This window comes from Panicum hallii, chromosome 6 (genome assembly GCF_002211085.1).
Source record: "Panicum hallii strain FIL2 chromosome 6, PHallii_v3.1, whole genome shotgun sequence".
NCBI lineage: Eukaryota > Viridiplantae > Streptophyta > Magnoliopsida > Poales > Poaceae > Panicum > Panicum hallii.
In genome coordinates this window covers 44,524,099-44,542,546 of record NC_038047.1, presented here as the reverse complement: position 1 = coordinate 44,542,546, position 18,448 = coordinate 44,524,099, and the positions used below count along the sequence as shown (strand labels likewise).

Below are 18,448 nucleotides of genomic sequence, written 5' to 3'. Positions count from 1 at the left end.
TGGCGAGCTCGCCGTCGCGGCTGGCAAACGCCACGACGACCTCGCGGTACCCTAGCTGGCTAGCGGACAGGCCTCCAGGTCCAGCACAGACAGACGCGCCACGCGCCGCCATGCGGACAGGGAGCCGGCGTCGTGGGGCGTGTCACCCTGGCGGTCGTGAGGCCGCAGCCGGAGAGCCCTGTGGCCGTGGCGGGGGAGGCTAATTCCCGCCCAGCGCGACAGTGCGTGGCCGGCGGGAGAGGCCGTGCCGGCCCACGACATGCAGACGGCGGCGAAGCGCGCGGACATGAGGGGTTGTTTTATAAAATATAGGGACCTATTTGCAAAATATAGGATCGCGATTATTAATCGCGATCCAAATTAAGGTTCTATTTATAATTTTTGCAACCAATAGTTTACATAAAACCCCCTAGTTGGGATCACGATTAATAACCGCGATCCAAATCAGGGGGTGTTTTGTAAAATACTCCGCCGGGATTTGACTCTGCTTCGTCCCCAGCGCTGCTCCGCCTGCGCAGACGCCACTCGCGGTTCCCGGCCGAGTTGCCCACCACCTCCACGCCGACCAGCTGGGCCGGTCAGCGCCGGTCAGGCGAGCGCGCGAGAAACGGCGGCCACTGAAGCTAAGCTTGGCTTCGAGGGGACCATGGCGCCAGACGGCCATGGCCTGGTTGCGATTGTGCAGGGTCATGGCTGCCACTGAGACGTCGTAGTCGATGGAGGCCTGCGTGGAGGTGCCGTTGGTGCCGGGCACCGGTGCGCTGAGGCTGGTAGCTATGCTGGCCTGGTTCACGAAGTTCTGAAAGTTAAATTGAAATTGTGGATTGTGAATGCTCAAAAAGATACCTGAATGAATATTGGATGGATTCTGATTGCCTGAATGCTAATTGGTTGGATTCTGAATGCTCAAATGGGAAAAACAGAACACAATCTGCTGCAGTGCAAAACTGATGCTTGGATAGTGAACACTGAACATAAGAATGTGCTGCTGTCTTCCATGCAAATTGATGCTTGGAAATTGAATTATTTCAGGTCTTCAAAGATTCCAGAATGTGTGCTTGCAAAATGGCAAAAGAAAGCTAAACATATGTCCTCTATGCAAAGAAAAAGAAAATAACATGAGTAAGAGACTAGTATAACTGCAGAGAAAGTATTAACAGCACTTTTACCGAACAAAAAAGAGAAGATGTGCCCATCTGTAATTGAAAATTCTCAGACTAAGAAACCAATTTATGAATCTGTTCAGGCTAATTAGGCAACAGCATGAAGAAAAAACAAGCATGGACTTGCATACTTATTGGATCCATGACTCACTATGTTGTCCTCTTCTTAAATCTCAGGCTAGAACTACAGCACCAAACAATTGCTTATTCCATCAGAGACCAGGAAGTTCAGTTGATTATAAGGAAACTCGATTGGCAGACAGCAGAAACTCCATCAAATTTCAAGACCATGTCATGAGGGAAACAGGGAAGAAGCAGTGTGATGGTTGCTTTGCCTGCAAAATTCCTGCTTTGGTGCCATTTCCCTCTCTCGTGGGTTGTGTTTGGGCCGTATTGGGAAGCAGCGATGGCGCACAAGAGTCTTCGAACGTGCCATCCAGAATGGACGGCGATGCAGCGTTGGACATCCCTCTTCGTAGCTTACGTTAGAGGATCAGGTTCCCGTTTGTTCAAAGGAAAACTCATCCACTTCCTATTAGTATTTGCTGTTTTGCCCAACCCACTGGAAGCCAACAGAAACAGGTATATTTGTATCAGTAGTACAAAACAGTGCTATTAGGAGAGTTCTGCACTGGGCATTTGAATCTAAAGGTACCTCATCAACAGTGAAAAGAATCTTCATTTCGGATCGTTAGAATCTTAGGTATTTTGTTGGTGAAGAGGTTCGATTGGCACAATAATTTAGTTTCAGTTATCCATAGGCAACAGCACAGCTTTGCGCATCTTCAGTGACAATGCAGGAACTGAAAACAAAGCAGAAAAAATTGTGATAGGGTACAAGTTGAGTGCAATGTGGAAAACATAGGAAAATTTGTCCACAGGACACTGCCAGGGCCGCCCCTGGGCATGTGCAGGAAGAGCGACCGCGCAGGGCCTCCAAATCCTGTGGGCCTCCAAGTATAGAGTACTTTATATATAGATAGATACGCACAGCACTCAGCGCATTGGCCTTTGGCCCATTAGCAAGACATGGCACCGAACTAGCCCAATAGAAAGTGACTTCGACCGGCCGCTGGACAGTTCCCGATCGGCAATTGTCTATCCCAATTCCCATCAGTTAGGTCTCCACGTCCGCCGCCATCGCCTTGATTCCCTCGGCCGCCGGCCGCGTATCACGAATTCGCAAGCGACCGAGAGTGACGACCTGATGGCAACAGCGAGCGAGGTGCTGACGCCCTGAAGGCTGAAGGTAATATTAATCATTTTTTTCAATTCATTCACAATGAGTAGTGGGTCGATCTCTAAATGTTGTTCTTTTAATCTTTTCATCTAGACACCTACACCTACTGGAATAGTGTTCAAAGATTGAAGCCATGTCTTCTACAAATCGTTCTAGAAAATTTGAATCGGGTTCGCAAAAGCGTAAGAAAAAAACAAAGAATAGAGAAATTAGTCCAATCTCAGCGAGGAGCTATGGATAGGTTTATTATACAACAGTCACAAGTGTCATCTGATAATCCAACGCCTGACAATGATCCTATAGATCCTCTAGAAAATAATGTTGAAGTTGAGGAAGCTCTCCCTGACAACACAAATACTCAGATAGGCAATAACAGTGAAGACTTGAATCCTTCTTTAAATGCTGGTGACTCTTTTTTGCCTGATATATTTGATCCAAGATATTGGGATTCACTTGATAGTAAACAAGTTGACATTTTAGCACAAAAGGGGCCTAAAAGAGACCTATTAATTTAGAAGGGGCCTAAGGACAGGTTTTCTAGAAGATTTTCTTCACTATTCTATAATAAAATTCTATCAAATGGAGAAAGTTGTGATAGGGATTGGCTTGTTTATTCTAAGAAACTCGACAGAGCATTTTGCTTCAGCTGTAAATTATTTACAAAAGGGCATCGAAAAGGTCAGTTGGCAAATGAGGGTTATAATGACTGGGCACATCTTGGGAAGATACTCAAAGAGCATGAGACAGGTGCAGATCATGTTTTGAGCATGACAGCTTGATATGAGTTGCGTAATAGATTGCAAACTGATCAAACTATTGATAAAGCTGCTCAGCGACAACTTGAGAAAGAAAAGGACCATTGGAGGAAAGTTTTATTTAGAATTGTGGGCATAGTAAAATTTCTTGCCAAGCATAATCTTGCATTTGGTGGAAGTAACAGCAAACTATATGATGATAGCAATGGGAATTTCTTGGGCTTAGTAGAGATGTTGACTGAATTTGATCTAGTTATTCAAGAGCATGTCCGCCGTATTACAAATGAAGAAACTAAGTTCATTATTTTGGTCCTAGGATTCAGAATGAGTTGATACACTTGCTTGCTTCTGCTATTAAGTCTGAAATTATTAAGAAAATAAAGAGTGTAAAGTATTTCTCTGCCATACTTGATTGTACCCTGATGCAAGTCACCAAGAACAAATATCTTTAATTATAAGATATACGGACTCATCATCAGGTCATGTTCGCGTTGAAGAATCCTTTCTAGGATTTTTAGATGTAAATGACACGACTGGACAAACGATTTTTGACGTGCTAGAGAATGAGCTAAAGATTCTTGATCTTGACATAGATGATGTGAGAGGACAAGGATATGATAATGGGTCAAATATGAAAGGAAAATGTCAAGGTGTACAAAGGAAACTTTTGGATGTAAATCCTAGAGCTTTCTATTCTGCTTGTGGTTGTCATAGCCTTAATTTAACACTTTGTGATATGGCTACTAAGACTTGTGGCAAAGCTAAAGACTTCTTTGGAATCATCCAACGTATCTACACAATGTTTGCTAACTCTACTAAAAAATGGCATATTCTAAAAGATAACATATCTGGATTGACTCTCAAGTCAGTTTCAGCTACACGATGGGAGAGTCCCATTGATAGTTTTAAAGCTATCAGATTTCAATGTGCAGACATTCGGGAGGCTCTACTTCATGTACCAATCATTTTTCATATTGGTATTGAATTAATGATGTAATTTTGTTGGTTATCTCATATATTTAAAATATTTTCCTTATTTTAATTTTAGATATCTGATACTGATAATGATCCAGGAAAGAGTAGTGAGGCTAAAGGTCTAGCAAATAATGAACTTGGACAGTATGAATTTATAGTGGCAGTAGTCATTTGGTATGAGGTACCGTATGCTGTTAATTTGGTAAGCAAACAAATGCAAGCAAAGAATATGCTTATTGATGTTGCTATCGAGAAGTGCAAGGGCTTATTTCTTTCTTCGAGGGCTATAGGAAAACTGGTTTCTTAGAAGCTTTGGAGTCAACCAAAGAAATTGCACTTGAGATGGATATTGGTACAACATTTCGTAAAAAAGACCAACTAAAAGAAAGAGGCAATACGATGAGAATCTAGAAGACATAAATATTGCCACAATATCTCCGGAGGAATTATTTAGAGTAGAGTATTTTGTACCTCTTGTTGATCAAGCTATTGCCTCTCTTACAACGAGATTTGAGCAGTACAAAGATTACCAAAAAAGATCGGTTTCTTATTTACTTCGGAAATATTGCAATCATTGGATGACCAAGGCTTGAAGTCTTCTTGTGATAATCTTGAGGCTGTCCTAAAAAAGATGAAAAATCTGATATTGATGCCAAAGAATTATATATGGAGTTGAAGTTTTTACGAGAATTCATTCCAAAAGAAAGAATGAGGCCTATTGAAATTCTACGGTTTTTAAAGGAGTATGGTTGTTTTCCTAATGCAACTATTGCATATAGAGTTCTATTAACTATTTCTGTGACCGTTGCATCAGCAGAGTGAAGCTTTTCTAAACTAAAGCTATTGAAGACTTATTTGTGTTCTACAATGACATAAGAAAGACTTAATAATTTGGTTATAATAGCACTTGAAGGCGAAATGTTGGAGAAGATTGATTATGAGCATATCATTGAAGACTTCATTTCAAAGAACACTAAAAGAATGATGCTATTCAAGTAATGATTATACAACATAGGTACCATTTTTGATATATCTTATTGTGTCTCAATTTTTTAGTTTGGTACATGGCCTCGAATTTTCCCGGGACGGCCCTGGACACTGCGAAAGTATGGTTTTGTGCAGAACACACTGCCGAAGTCGATTTTGTTTCCAGCACACCATGAAAGCGCTATTTGGTTTGTAACACACTAAATCAAATAAAATAACTATATCTGACAAGGAGATAGGTAAAAAGATAAGTTTACCCTTCGCAGCAGCTCACGTGCCATCTTCTTCATCTTATCTTCTCATTCCCTCCGCCATTCTATTTATCTCCCGTTTCCCAACCTCAAGAGCTGGCAGAGCTGCTGCTCTGCTCCCTCCGCAACTCGCTCATGCAGCTGCTGCGCTCGCGCTCTCTACCATCACCGCCGCCAGTCGCCGCGAGCCGCCCACTCGACCTTCCAGCCATCGACCGCTGCGAGTTGTGCCGCTTGAGCTCCATGCCGTCGCTACCTGCCTATACTTCACCTGTGCGCACACCTGCCTGTTAGCATGCAAGCATAATATCGCCCAAACCATCATGGAGAGAGGAGATAGGATGGGAGATGTGCAGCAGACGGGGGACGGAGAGGAAGAGAGAAGAAGAGAGGTGAGGAAGAAGATGACAAGTAGACCCCAGCAAAGGGCAAAACAGTCCTTTTATCTAACCTCTCAGTTGAAAATGAATAGTCTATTGGATGCGATGTGGTAGACCAAATAGCGCTTTTACGGTGTGTTGGAAACAAAATCGACTTCGACAGTGTGTTCTGCACAGAACCATACTTTCGCAGTGTCCTGTGGATAAATTTCCCGAAAACATATGGCTGCATCCTGGTTGGAAAATTAAGACATGTAGCAGCAATGAGTGATATTAAGTACTCGGTTTCTCATACAACTCATATGGGCTGCCGACATTTTTCTCGTCCTGCTGCAGCAGTTATCAAACAATGGTACGGTATTTCCATGCTTTTTTTGACCGGAACTACTGCGAACCCTTGGGTTAGCCTGAACATTTATTAAAAAACAGAGTAGGACTGAGTACAGGGGGCCTCTCAAGAAGAGGAGCAGGTTACAACTCTTGCCACAGGACACAAACAAAGGGAACAGCTGCAATAACAATCTGATCTGAGCTTCAACAAATGTATACATCCTGCATTCAGAGCTAGCAATCCAACCCTCAATCCACAGCTAGCTAGTAACATTCAGTTATTCAGTATTTCAATTGTGCAGTCACCAAGATGAAGCTCAGCAGCACTAACTATAGCAGAGCCTGCAGCTGTTTATACAAAGCCCAGAGAACCAATCCTATTATTGTGTCCCTGACCAGGCCCTTGATGAGTGAGCTAACCCAGGTATCAGATGATGCTCTGCCGACAAGGTCACGAAACCTCAAGTCCCCTTGATCAGAGATCAATGCATACACTATACCATTCATGTGCCCCTTTCCTACGACTCCGACAACAGTTTTGCTCTTGTTCACAGCTTTGCTCCTCTTCAGCGACCATGCAAGGAACTGAAAGAAGGCACCAACATTTTAAGTCAAGGTTGGAAGCTTGGATAATTGAAGTATCATGCAAAGCTTGATACAGTAAACAGATTCAAAGAATTGCATGTTCTGAAAGACTGGAAGGTTCAGATAGGTTGTTGAGAATCATGCTCATACCATGTCGCGTTCATGTATGAGAGGTTGCAACAGTGAGGGATATGATGTGCTCAGTTTCTGATACAACTCGTATGGGCTGACGGCAGTTTTCTCCTCCTGCTGGAGTGGCAATAATCAAACAAGAACGTCAACAGACGTAAGACGACGCCACTAATAGTTGATTGCTCAGCATTTGATTCACAGTACATTATACCTTGTACTCGCATCCTCTTGTACAAACAACACTGAAAACGATTTCTTTTAGGCAAATAAGACTGAAAATGTGAATGTTAGAACTTACTGGCGTGTCAGTTGTCGAAGTAATACCACGAAACAATGAGATCACTAGCTTTGTTTTCTGATCCCAGGTGAGAGACTTCCATGCTCGTTCAAGCTGCAGGAACAATCTGACATGAGCTTCGGCAATTCTAGCAAGTAAACTTTTGCAGAGCTCGCAATCCAACATTAGTGTACAAAAAAAAAACTATTGGAAGGGGGGGATATTGCACAGAGAGCCAGCCACATACAGTTATTTCAATCGGGCGATCCCCAAGAACGAGCTGAGCACCGATGTCTTCAGACACCTTCCTAGCTGCTCGAAACTGACAGAAAATGCAGCAGCAGAATTCAGCCCCTGTATTTTCTCAAAGTTTCTGAAGAAAACTTTCAGGCTACAATGGCCTGAGGAATCACCTCCTCTCCGAATGGCCGGTTCGCGCCGGAAGAAATCTTTGAAGAGAAAACGGCGAGGAGCAAACGCAGAGCTAGAGCACTCTGTCCACCTGCAGCATCCAGAAAGATCAGCAATATTAGAAGGTCTCAGTCAGCTACTTTAGCTCCATGACCGATGAGCAGTGAAGAACAGAAACACTAGTCACAGGGGGAGGGTGCTACGTATCAGCCCATTATTACCGAGGTTGATGCTTCGGTTGACTGCGCCGAAGAACTTGGCGCCGCCGAGAGAGAACATGTTGGACTTCAAGAGCGGCTCGTCGGAAGTGTCGGTGGACACGTACATAATCCCAGCTCTGCAGTGAGGACTCTGCAACGGCATCGATTAGCTCCGGAGGAAGAAACAAACGGCCATGCTTGATCGAGCGTGTCAAGTGTACCGAGTCCTTGCCTGCTCCGGCAGAGCTCGACGACGATGTTGTCGGGCTGGACGGCGCGGAGGACGCGCTCGACGTCGGCTACGGAGTCCGGGGAGAGGTGCGACGTGCCGAGGATCCAGACCTCCTCGGGCTCCATGAAGTCCGGCGGGCGCCACGCCGGGACCGGGCCGAACCGCCGCCGCGGGACGCGCACGAGCGCGCCGGACTCGACCAGCGCGGCCAGCGCCGGGTTGCCCGCCGCCGCCGCCGCGGCGCGCGTGTCGGCGAGCACGGCCGCGCGGTAGTCGAAGCACGGCGGCGGCGGCGGGAACGACGCCGCCGTGGCGGACGGGGTGCGCCCCGCTGCCATCCTGGCCGATCTGCTGCGCTTCTGGCGGGTGGTGCCCGCGCGGCCGCGCGACGCGGGGAGAGGAGATGGGGCCGCGGGATTGGGCGGCCCCGGTGCGTTTGCGACTAGAAAAGACAAGCCGCGCTCTTGTCAGAGATAACCGGCCCACGGATCCTTCGTTTTGCAAATTGTCTGCTATCTTTTTTTTTTTCAGGCCAGGGCACCATTTCCCCTTCAACAAAAGATTTTTTTTTCGCAGTTGTAACAAAAGATTGACCTTGCAGCGTTAGGCCTGTTTTTTCCCCTTAAATGCGCAACGTTGCATGATTTCTAGGTAGTTAAGCATCTAATGAAAAGCAGCAGTTGCAATCCAGAGCACCCAAAAAACAAGTGGAGTGATTAAACACCAATTCAGGTCAGAATGGTTAGTAAAAACTAAGGAACTGAGGATGTCTTGAGCAGATGAATAGACAACATGGAGGTCAGAAAATAGAAGATTGTACCCCTCCCAGCTGGAGTCAGGAGTATGATCTAAAATTCTGAATGAACAGAGAATACAAAACTAAGGAAAATGATGGCTTGCCCCTACACTCGGTGTCACTAATATAAATATTTCAGTCCTAATTTCCAATACATGAGTATTTATGATCTGTCCTACAAAAAACGAAGTTATTCCTGTTCCTGAATTGTAAGGGACCAAGTTTTAATTTTTAAATGCGTTGCTACAAAACGAGTGGGCGGTTAGATGAAACGACCAAGCATTGCCAAACTGCCAATTTAGCTGTCTGTTGGCTCCAACTCTTGGAACCTCTGATATATAGATTGCAGGTGCTGAAAGTATTGAACTGAAACCGGCGGCTCATGAGCCGTCAATGCGTTCAGCAGTAGTTAACCACGCAATCGCAATGTCAGGCCTGATGTCACCAGCCAGCCAGTCAACAAACTCGTCCTTGGGCCGTCACGGATCGTCGTTGACATCTGCATAGTTTGTCGCTGATAAGGGCTCAAGGAACGGTACTTTACTGGGTAAGAGCCTAAGACAAGCACAAGCATCCACCATTGACGGGCTGGGAGTATTATATTTCACTCGAGTGGAAGTGGCAAACCCCTCCAATGGTTGCTGCACGCACGAGGTAGGATTGATCTGGTAAGCCACGCTCTCCGGTCAACGGTCCTTCCTGATCCTTCAGCTAGCTGCCTCCGGCTGCGTTGCCGTGGTGGCTGCACAGAGAGCAGACGCCGGCGCTCCTTTTCCCGACAGCGACGCTCGTCAGACCGGATGGCGGAAATCCGATGCGGCGGCGCGGGCGCGCGTCACCGTGCATGTCACCGCCGCGGTGGAGCTCTCGTCAGCTCGAGGCGACCGTCGATGGCCTCCCGGCGGCCGTAGATTGGGATTACCTCCAGATACGGTAGGTTATAACCGTGAACCGTCTACGATCTCGGCTTTGTCCCATTTCCATCCATTCCGTTCACCTGGTCTTCCTCCGACAAGTCCGGGACAGGTTTGGGCTGGGCTCTGCTTTCCGGCGCCGTGCAAGTGGCGCGGCACGCAGGTTTGCGGGTGCTTTCCACTCCGGGCTACCGTTTGTCGTCTCGCTCGCGCGCCGGGGGTTCTAGCCAGGCACCTCACCTCCCCCGGCTGCTCAAACGGATAACGAGCCTCCGTCTCTTTCGGGGCGCCGCTGATGAGCGCGCGCCTGTTTCCGGCACGGTTTGGCGGCCAGCGAATCGGTTAGGCACACTAGTGTGCATGCAGCCAACCGGGCCACCCGATAGCATTGCCCTGCCATCTCTGCCCTCCACGGCGGCACCTGTGTGCTTGGTCCGCCCACTGGACGACGAGCCAGTTTCCACGCCCACCTCTCGTCTTGTCTTCCGCATCGGTCACCTACAAATACGCGCCATCCAAACCGCCGTTCCCCCCACGACACACCGCTCCTCTCAGTCCTCGCCACACTCCAAGCTAGCTAGCTACCGGCGTCCGACCATGTGCCAGATCAAGCAGAAACGGAGCTCCTGCGAGTCGACGAGCTCCTCCGTCGCGTCGACCTCGACGCCGTCCCCGGCGGCGGCGGCCAAGCGCCCCGCGGGGCGGACCAAGTTCCGGGAGACGCGGCACCCGGTGTTCCGCGGCGTGCGCCGGCGCGGCCGCGCGGGGGGCCGGTGCCGCTGGGTGTGCGAGATCCGCGTGCCGGGCCGCCGCGGCTGCAGGCTCTGGCTCGGCACCTTCGCCGCCGCGGAGGCGGCCGCGCGCGCGCACGACGCCGCCATGCTCGCGCTCCGCGGGGCCTGCGGCGCCGCCGCCGCGCGCCGCCTCAACTTCGCCGACTCGACGTGGCTGCTCGACGTGCCGCCGCCCGCGCTCCGGGGCGCCGAGGGCAGCGCCCTCCGCCGCGCCGTGGCGCGGGCCGTGGAGGGGTTCCTCCGGACGCGGCCCGCCGCCGAGGACGCCATGTCCGCCACCTCGGAGCCGCCGCACTCTGCCGAAGACGATGACGACGCCGCGTCTACGGCCAAGAGCGACGACGGGACGGCCTCGCCGTTCGAGATGGACGACGTGCTCAGCGACATGGGCGCGGGCCTGTACTACGCGAGCATGGCGCAGGGGCTGCTCATGGACCCACCGGCGTCGGACGCGTCGTGCTGCGACGACGTGGACTGCGACGACGCTGCCGTGCCGCTCTGGGCCTACTGAAACATGCGCTTGTACATTACTATGTGTTCTCGTTCTTTCCTTTTTGGGTTTCCACGCTGTTGTTGTGCGTTTTGCTACTTTAGGTAATGTGTCCACGATCCTAGTCTTGTTTCTGAACATTCCGTTTATCCGAAATGAACAGTAAGGCAGCACTGTGATTCCTGAATCGACTCTCTGACCACTGTGATAGAAATAGAATAGAACATCTGGATGGATTGCCAAGGTCCCACTTGGATAGCCTGGAATTTGCAGGGTTTCATGGCCGTAGTTTCATCACGGATTTCTGTATGAAATTGTCACTGGATCGTCGTCATACTCTGAACAAGGAAAATATGCTGCTACCCCTTCAGAAATTCTTGTGCAACAAATTATTATTACTCTGAACAAGCTTCAAAGTACATGTCCATGCTGACCGGTTCGTGTAATCACCGGCTCTGATCTTGATCCCGCTCCGAATTGGATGTAATTTCTTTTAGGGGTCGTTCGGATCCTCTCATTTTAGAGGAATTGAAATCTACGTAATAAACTGGACTGCTTAGAATTTAACATCCCGCCACTTTCTAATAACTTTGTCCAAAGTTTAGATATACAAATTCATATGAATTTGGGAGATGGAAATTGATTCTATACCACCAAGCTATGTTTCTATTTCGTAACTTGGCTCACTCCTCTATAGTAGAAATATAGCACATAAGTATCTTCCTTATATGATCACCATAGTATACAAATATATTTTATGTTAATAGATTTATATCTAAATCATAATTATTAGAATGGAATTCAATTTCAAGGTTCCATGCGCCTTCCGATTGGTTTTATCTTGGATGTTGGTGTTTCTCTCAACGAGGTCATTGCCTCGTAGGCACGGTGAGAGCCGGTGACAAGCTTATCCTCTTTGACAGAAAGGCAAAGGTGCCAGGTTAATTTTCGGTCTACATATATACTTGCTAACACAAAGGCGGTTTGCAAGTTCCAACATACACAGATGCTGTCAAGATCGTGATTCCAAACAGGATCGGAATAAATAAAAAATCTATAACCATATGGGCACACAGTCTCAAATAAGGCAAATCGTAAAAAGTGCTGGCCATTGGGCATGTGGCTGCTACTGCGGCATAAAGAACGCACGCGTTGTGGTAGACTAAATCGTACAAGTGTCCAACTTTGCCATGGTCTCCTCTAGTAGAGAAGTAGTACTATCTTGGATCGGCCAGCAGCCTTCCCGAAAGAGGCAAAGAGAAAAAAAAAAACAGCAGCCGCGCCCACGGGTGCCTCAGCATACCGGAAATAGCCGCCGCCGGCGAAATCAGGTGCGGCCGGGGTGGGGTATCCCGGCTATCCGCTCCGCTCGTCCCGGGAACCAGGGCAGGCCGCGACGCCGTCGGCTGGCCGACCGCGCACTCCAAGCGGCTAAGCAACCCCGGCCGCGGCGACGGCGACGGCGACGCCCGCCTTCGGGTCTCCGCGCCCAGCACCCGGTTTCCACTACCACTGTGCCACACGAAGGTTCCCGCCTGCCGGAACATGTCATACACAGAGCAACAGGGAAAGAAGGCAACTTGTTCATCACAAGCTGCCGCACTCGTTGCCATCATCACCAGGCAAGCGTCGCGTCAGTTTCTGCCCGGCCTCGCCCCCAAAGGCCAAACCAAACCCGTGTTCCCATTCTCGAAATCAAGGAAATCGTCGGCTAGCACCGGACGCCGGGGGAGTACCTATAAATACGCGCGCTCCCGTACCCGCGCAGCGCCATAGCCGAGACCAGGAAGCAGACGGTCAGCGAGCCGGCAGCAGCAGCCATGGAGATGGAGTACGTCCAGGTCCAGAGCGCCACCGAGCCTCCTCCGGGCTCCGCCACCCCGGCGGAGGAGAGCGGCAGGGGATCGTCGGGGCGGCCGTCCCCGCCGAAGCGCCCCGCGGGGCGGACCAAGTTCCAGGAGACGCGGCACCCGGTGTTCCGCGGGGTGCGGCGGCGCGGGCGCGCGGGGCGGTGGGTGTGCGAGGTGCGCGTGCCGGGCAGCCGCGGGGACCGCCTCTGGGTGGGCACGTTCGACACCGCCGAGGCCGCCGCGCGCGCGCACGACGCCGCCATGCTCGCGCTCTGCCGCACTGACGCGAGCCTCAACTTCGCAGACTCCGCCTGGCTGCTCGACGTCCCGCGCCCCGCCGCCGGCAGCGCCCCAGCGGAGCTGCCGCCGCTGGCCGACGTACAGCGCGCCGCCACCGAGGCCGTCGCGGGGTTCCTGCGGCGCCACGGCGGGGACGCCGCTCCGCAGCACAATGCCGCCTGGTCGTCCTCGCCGGCGGCTGTTGAAGCGCCGGCGGCGGCAGGGTCGGTGCTGGACAACGGCAGCTTGCTCGAGCTGGACGTGTTCGGCGGCATGGACGCCGGATCCTACTACGCGAGCCTGGCGCAGGGGCTCCTCATCGACCCGCCGCCGACCGCCGCGGACTGCCCGGAGGACGACGAAGACTGCGAGGCCGGAGAAGTGGAGCTGTGGAGCTAGCTTACAGCTCCCATGATTCGAGGACCCGAGTAGGAGTAGAAGTGTAGAACAGAGAGGATCATCTGTTTCGTTTGTGCCCCGCAACAAATCGGGCAGGAATTAAACAATCTGATTTGCCCCCGTCCTTTCAGATTTTAATGGAACTGGAAATAATGGCATTTGGATCTGATCCGTGGGTGGTTTTGGTGGGTTCTACTCAAATTTTGCTAAACCGTTGCTTGAACCTGAAAAAAATGATGCACTAATGAATGAACTCTCCGACGGTCCGACTAATGCTTGAGGAGTGCCAAAAGAAAAATTAGAGGGACAACATTTTATCAATTCAAACAACAAGAGTTAGGACAATTACATTGGTGATGTGGAGCAACTGAGGGGGAGGAAGGAGAACGAAGTGGTTGTTTTGCGACACAACCGCCTACGTATTATTGTACAAGTTATCGTTGTCATAGAAGTCATAATATTTTTTCTCCGTAGACATTCAAAAGTCTAACGGATGTACTACGTGTCGAGAAGAATAAACTGCGATGAGTAGCTGATAAATGAATTCTCCTACAGTCCTTACTACTCCATGAGTACCAGAAAAAGATCCAGCATTTTATCCACCTCGAAAAAGAGTTGGAATTTAATTTGGATAATCGGTGCCACTCAAGAAGTCAAATGGGATATACGTGTCTACTGTAGAATGAACTGCTGCAAGAACTACCACATGTAGCATGTATCTCAAGTGACCGAGACCGTTCCTAAAGAGAAGCGAGTGGCAGCAACGGGTGAATCGAGGCAGCAACTTCTCTCCCCACTTGCCCGCGGAGGCCGGGAGTCGGCAAGTGGGAGCCCGGGGAGACGTGGGCGCACGCGGATCGGGCCGCCGGCGACGGCAGCCCTGGCGTCACCGCGCGGCGGCGGGGACTTGGACTCTTGGTCCCGGAGACGCGCTCCGGAAGGAATGGGTGGCCGGGAAGGAAAAGGTGGTTTCTGTCCTGTGCACCGCGAGGCCTCGGCTGCGCCGGACACGGCCGGGTCTGTTGGGCGCCGGACGTGACGGAGGACGGCGTCGCATCGAGCACGGGAAGCTTAAGCCCGAAGTCACGAGGCGGTCGACCCTCGGTCGGTTCAATTTGAAACACGCGCTCACCCATGTGGGCCCGTGAGAAAGATGGTCCTTGTCGTCTTCCGCCACCCATGGCCCGACGCCTCGACCATACCAAGCGGTCAAGTCGCAATCACACATCTTCGGAGCGCGCGTCACCTCCACCGTCATCGGCCGGCGCTAGTAGCAGTCTAGCGCTTTCTCGTGGGCCGGCTTGCGTGCACAAAGGGCCTAGTGGAGGAACGGGCTGCCCGGATCCAAGCCCATTCCGGGGAGAGCTGGGCACCAAAAGAATTGACAGTCTATTTTCTAAAAAGAAAAAAGAAAAATGGCAGTCTCCCTCCCTCCAGTTCGAGGTCTCGGATCTCCAGTTGGGTCATCATCCCTTGGTTCAGTGCCAAAAAGTCATCGGCCTCCGATTGACAGACTCACTCTAGCTCAAATTTCGCGCATCGATCAGGAACACGCCATCAGACGACAGCACGAGCACACAGCCAGCAGCGAAAGAAGCAACAAAGCCACGGTTGTTCCAAGTTCCAATCCAATCCAATCCAACGCCGTGGCATCCTCGCCACCGACCAGGGTTTTATGCGCCATTCGCCCGAGGACCAAGCGACGGCCGACGGACGGCGCCACTTCCACTACCTTATTTTATTCATCCCCGGAGCGCGAGCAGCCGGCAGCCGCCAAGCTACCTAGAGGTTGAACATGACCTTGATGGCGTCGCGGCCGCGCGCGCTGACCTCGAATGCCTCCTCCACCTCCCGCTGCGAGAAGCCGAAGCGGTGGGTGATGAGCGGCTTCACGTCCACCTTGCCGGAGCGCAGGAACTCGATGCAGAGCGGCCAGGTGTCCTTGTACCGGAAGATGCCCACCACGTCCACCTCCCGGATCGCCGCCGACGTCAGCGGCACCGTCATCTCGTTGTGCCCCATCCCCACCAGGCACACCCGCCCGCCGGGGCGCGTCGCCTCCAGCGCCGTCGCCAGCGTCTTGCTGAACCCGGCGCAGTCCAGGCTCACGTCGATCTCCGCGCCGCCCAGCGCCGCCCGGATCCGCGCCACCTCCTCCGCGGCGTCCTCGGGCCGCGCCGACACCCGCACCGCCGCGTCCGCGCCCAGGGACCTCGCCACGCCCAGCCGGTGCTCGTCCACGTCCACGATCGCCACGCGCGGCGCGCCGAAGGCCCGCGCCGCCAGCAGCGCGACGAGGCCGATGGGCCCGGCGCCCATGATGAGCACGGCCGTCTCCGGGCCGACCCCGGCGCGGCGGCACGCGTGGACCCCCACGCTGAGGGGCTCGCACATGGCGCCCTCCTCCAGGCTCACGCCGTCCGGGAGCTTGAAGCACAGGTCCGCCGGGTGCACGATCTGGTTGGCCAGCGAGCCGTGCACGGGCGGGGTGGCGAAGAACTTCATGTCGTCGCAGAGGTTGTAGCGCCCGCCCTTGCAGTGGCGGCAGCGCCAGCAGCTGATGCCGGGCTCCAGCGCCACGCGGTCGCCCGCGGCGAGGTGCTTGACGCCGGCGCCCACCTCCTCGATCACGCCCGCGCACTCGTGGCCGATCACCATCGGCTCCTTCACCACGAAGTGCGCGATGCGCATCTCCTGCAGATAATTCAGTTCGTTGGTTCGTTCGTTCAGCAAGTGAAGTGCTGGATCGGATGAGCAAGAGAGGAGGAGATGAGGCGCACGCATGACGCACCCTGAGGTAGTGCACGTCGCTGCCGCAGATCCCCACTGCCTTCATCCGCACCCGGACATCATGCGGGCCTGGAAAATGCCAGACTTCACTGTCAGCATGCCTACTGAAACACTTCCTGTAATTGCATTCTGACACTGTCCAAAACCTTGTTGTAAGGCAGACAATATGCCTTCTTGCCTAGTGACTGACACTCTAGTGATTTGGCAGATGACGCTACCTAGCTGTGCCATATCCCCTTCTTTTGACCGCAGATTTTGCTTCCATGAAAAGAAGAATACACTCTAATTCCTAAACTGGGGAAAACACCAAGGCGGACCCAAATCCGCGATCTAGATTCCTGACTACTACACCTGCATATTCCGCACGTGCAAGCAAGACAGGATAATGTAAACAAGACTGAAACTTGTCAGGGCTACCGGGATTTCTGCACCAAAGAGGTAGTAATCCGCCAGCGAAATCCTAGAACAGAGCAAACAAGCAGCAGGAAGTATGTCGGACAGAGACAGCCTGAATCTGATGGAGTACGTACCAAGGGGCGGAAGCTTGAAGGGCATGATCTTGAGGGTGTTCTTGGCGACCAGCCACGCCGCCATGTTCTCCTCCACCTCGCCGGCCGCCGCCGCCGAGGCGTCGCTCCCTTGCCCGCCCTTCCCCATCCCCCTCTCCTCTTCGGCTCTCCCCTTCCCCTTCCCTCGGCCCCTCGCTCGCTGACCTCACTCGCCTACTGACAGGTAGGCACTGTGCTCAGAACAGGTGGGCGATGTGACGAATTTATAGCGGGGGAGTGACGCCGGCCGGCGCCGATGCCGACGCGGACGCGGACGGCATCTCTAGGCAGGCCTGCGGGCTGTAGCGGCACAAGAGTCCACGCCGCGGCCCGCGGTGCCATGCTTATCTGTTGGGAACGGCGGGAAAGGGACAGTGGAGGGCGCGTGAGATGTTTGGCCTGCGCCCTCCTCGTCTCTCTCTCTCTCTCTCTCTCTCCGTCACGCAGCCGCTCGCTCTCCCACAGTGTCACACTCCTCGCCGCCACCACCGGGATGAGGCGCCGGCGCTCAGGTACCTGTGGTCACCTGGCTCACGGTATTATCTTGGAGCTCGATCACTTGGCATCCGTTGGCTACCTTTGTGGTTTGGCTCTGGCTGCCGCCGCAGGCAGAATCTTGTGGATCGATGGATGGACATGGAGCCGGTGATCACGGTATGTGTTGCGTGCGTGCGTGCGTGAGTGACCCTGGAACCGACGAACGATGAATATCTGATCTGTGGCGCGCGAGGTGGGTGGCTGATGCGTGTCGCGGCCCCAGCTTTTTTATATCCCGTCGCGTCCGGAAGCAAGACGGCGACCGGCGGTAGCAGCCTGTTGACACCAGACGCATCCTTAAGCTTTCCTTTTTTTCTTCTTCTTCTTCTAAAAAGTAAATAAAAAATCTAATGGGATTTTGTTTTACAAGAATAAAGCTCCTTTTTCATGTAAAATGACGCAGGCCTCAACTTTGAACAAGACGCACCGTCGGTGTCTGCTATCAGGACGTTTCTCTATGACTTTCTTCCTTTCTTTCTTTTCTTTCTTGATGATTGAGTGAGTCCGTGTGCCCGCCGCTGGAGGGAGAGTTTATCATGAAATGGGCCGCAGCTAATAAGAATGGCTAGGCTGGGCTGGCCTGCGACGCTTTGGGTTAGGCCAACACGTCCGAATGTGCTTTTTATCCCGATGAGGGCTCGCCAGCGGCGATTGCATTGATGGCCTGACATGCTCGGCGGTCTCGTTGTTGCCATCACAGCGTCGCCTGACCATGTGGGCTTGTCATCAGCTGCAACAGCTCATCATTCGTGACGTAAACTACAAGCTTCGGTGCGGCCCTACTTGCACGGCCTCGAACGCGGATCCATGGCGGCAGTGGTGTGGATCGGGGCTGCTAGCACTTCTAGATCCCGTAGGTGCAAATTGAGATGGGGAAACGGGATTGAGGTAGGAGGAGGGAGGGGGAGATCCGGAGATGGAACCAGGTCCATGGATGAAAGGAGAGTACGCCATAGCTGCGGGGTGAAGTTGACGGCAACAAGCAGAGGAAGAGAGCGACCGAGAGGGAGGACGAGCACCCGGCTTTCATCGTATTTTTAACGTAGGCCGACAGCGATGTGATGATTATTTTTTTCCCGGTGCAAGGGTCGAGTACCGGTGTGGATCTATTTATTTTACAGCCCATCCAAGTA

The 18,448-nt window shown here is 52.1% G+C and overlaps 4 protein-coding genes and 1 long non-coding RNA gene across 8 annotated transcripts; 2 read left to right on the top strand and 3 right to left on the bottom strand.

Moving 5' to 3' along the window:
- Nucleotides 1–1,650: 1,650 nt before the first annotated feature.
- On the bottom strand, nt 1,651–5,714 carry LOC112897908. The gene is made up of 3 exons (XR_003229786.1): nt 5,378–5,714; nt 1,819–1,966; nt 1,651–1,725 (listed from the first exon to the last, which is right to left on the bottom strand). It is a non-coding gene; the product is annotated as an uncharacterized LOC112897908 (long non-coding RNA).
- Nucleotides 5,715–6,120: 406 nt separating this feature from the next.
- On the bottom strand, nt 6,121–8,345 carry LOC112897906 (traB domain-containing protein). 4 transcript variants are annotated; one of them, XM_025966305.1, is made up of 7 exons: nt 7,919–8,345; nt 7,708–7,823; nt 7,489–7,577; nt 7,323–7,397; nt 7,010–7,189; nt 6,817–6,915; nt 6,121–6,666 (listed from the first exon to the last, which is right to left on the bottom strand). In XM_025966305.1, the coding sequence occupies exons 1-7, from the start codon at nt 8,254–8,256 to the stop codon at nt 6,412–6,414; spliced, it is 1,152 nt and encodes a 383-aa protein (XP_025822090.1). In that variant the 5' UTR covers nt 8,257–8,345; the 3' UTR covers nt 6,121–6,411. The 4 variants fall into 4 exon arrangements, with proteins under 4 accessions (XP_025822090.1, XP_025822091.1, XP_025822093.1 ...); XM_025966306.1 differs by having other exon boundaries at nt 6,817–6,912; XM_025966308.1 differs by having other exon boundaries at nt 6,817–6,912; nt 7,097–7,189; nt 7,919–8,344.
- Nucleotides 8,346–10,200: 1,855 nt separating this feature from the next.
- On the top strand, nt 10,201–10,985 carry LOC112897872 (dehydration-responsive element-binding protein 1I-like). The gene has a single exon (XM_025966261.1). It carries the CDS (start codon nt 10,226–10,228, stop codon nt 10,931–10,933), a length of 708 nt encoding a protein of 235 aa, XP_025822046.1. The 5' UTR covers nt 10,201–10,225; the 3' UTR covers nt 10,934–10,985.
- A 1,701-nt stretch (nt 10,986–12,686) lies between these two features.
- On the top strand, nt 12,687–13,564 carry LOC112896927 (dehydration-responsive element-binding protein 1J-like). The gene has a single exon (XM_025965046.1). The coding sequence runs from the start codon at nt 12,733–12,735 to the stop codon at nt 13,438–13,440; it is 708 nt and encodes a 235-aa protein (XP_025820831.1). The 5' UTR covers nt 12,687–12,732; the 3' UTR covers nt 13,441–13,564.
- A 1,250-nt stretch (nt 13,565–14,814) lies between these two features.
- LOC112896924 (sorbitol dehydrogenase) lies at nt 14,815–17,103 on the bottom strand. Its single transcript, XM_025965045.1, has 3 exons — nt 16,761–17,103; nt 16,232–16,299; nt 14,815–16,134 (listed from the first exon to the last, which is right to left on the bottom strand). The coding sequence occupies exons 1-3, from the start codon at nt 16,885–16,887 to the stop codon at nt 15,223–15,225; spliced, it is 1,107 nt and encodes a 368-aa protein (XP_025820830.1). The 5' UTR covers nt 16,888–17,103; the 3' UTR covers nt 14,815–15,222.
- Between the last annotated feature and the right edge of the window lie 1,345 nt (nt 17,104–18,448).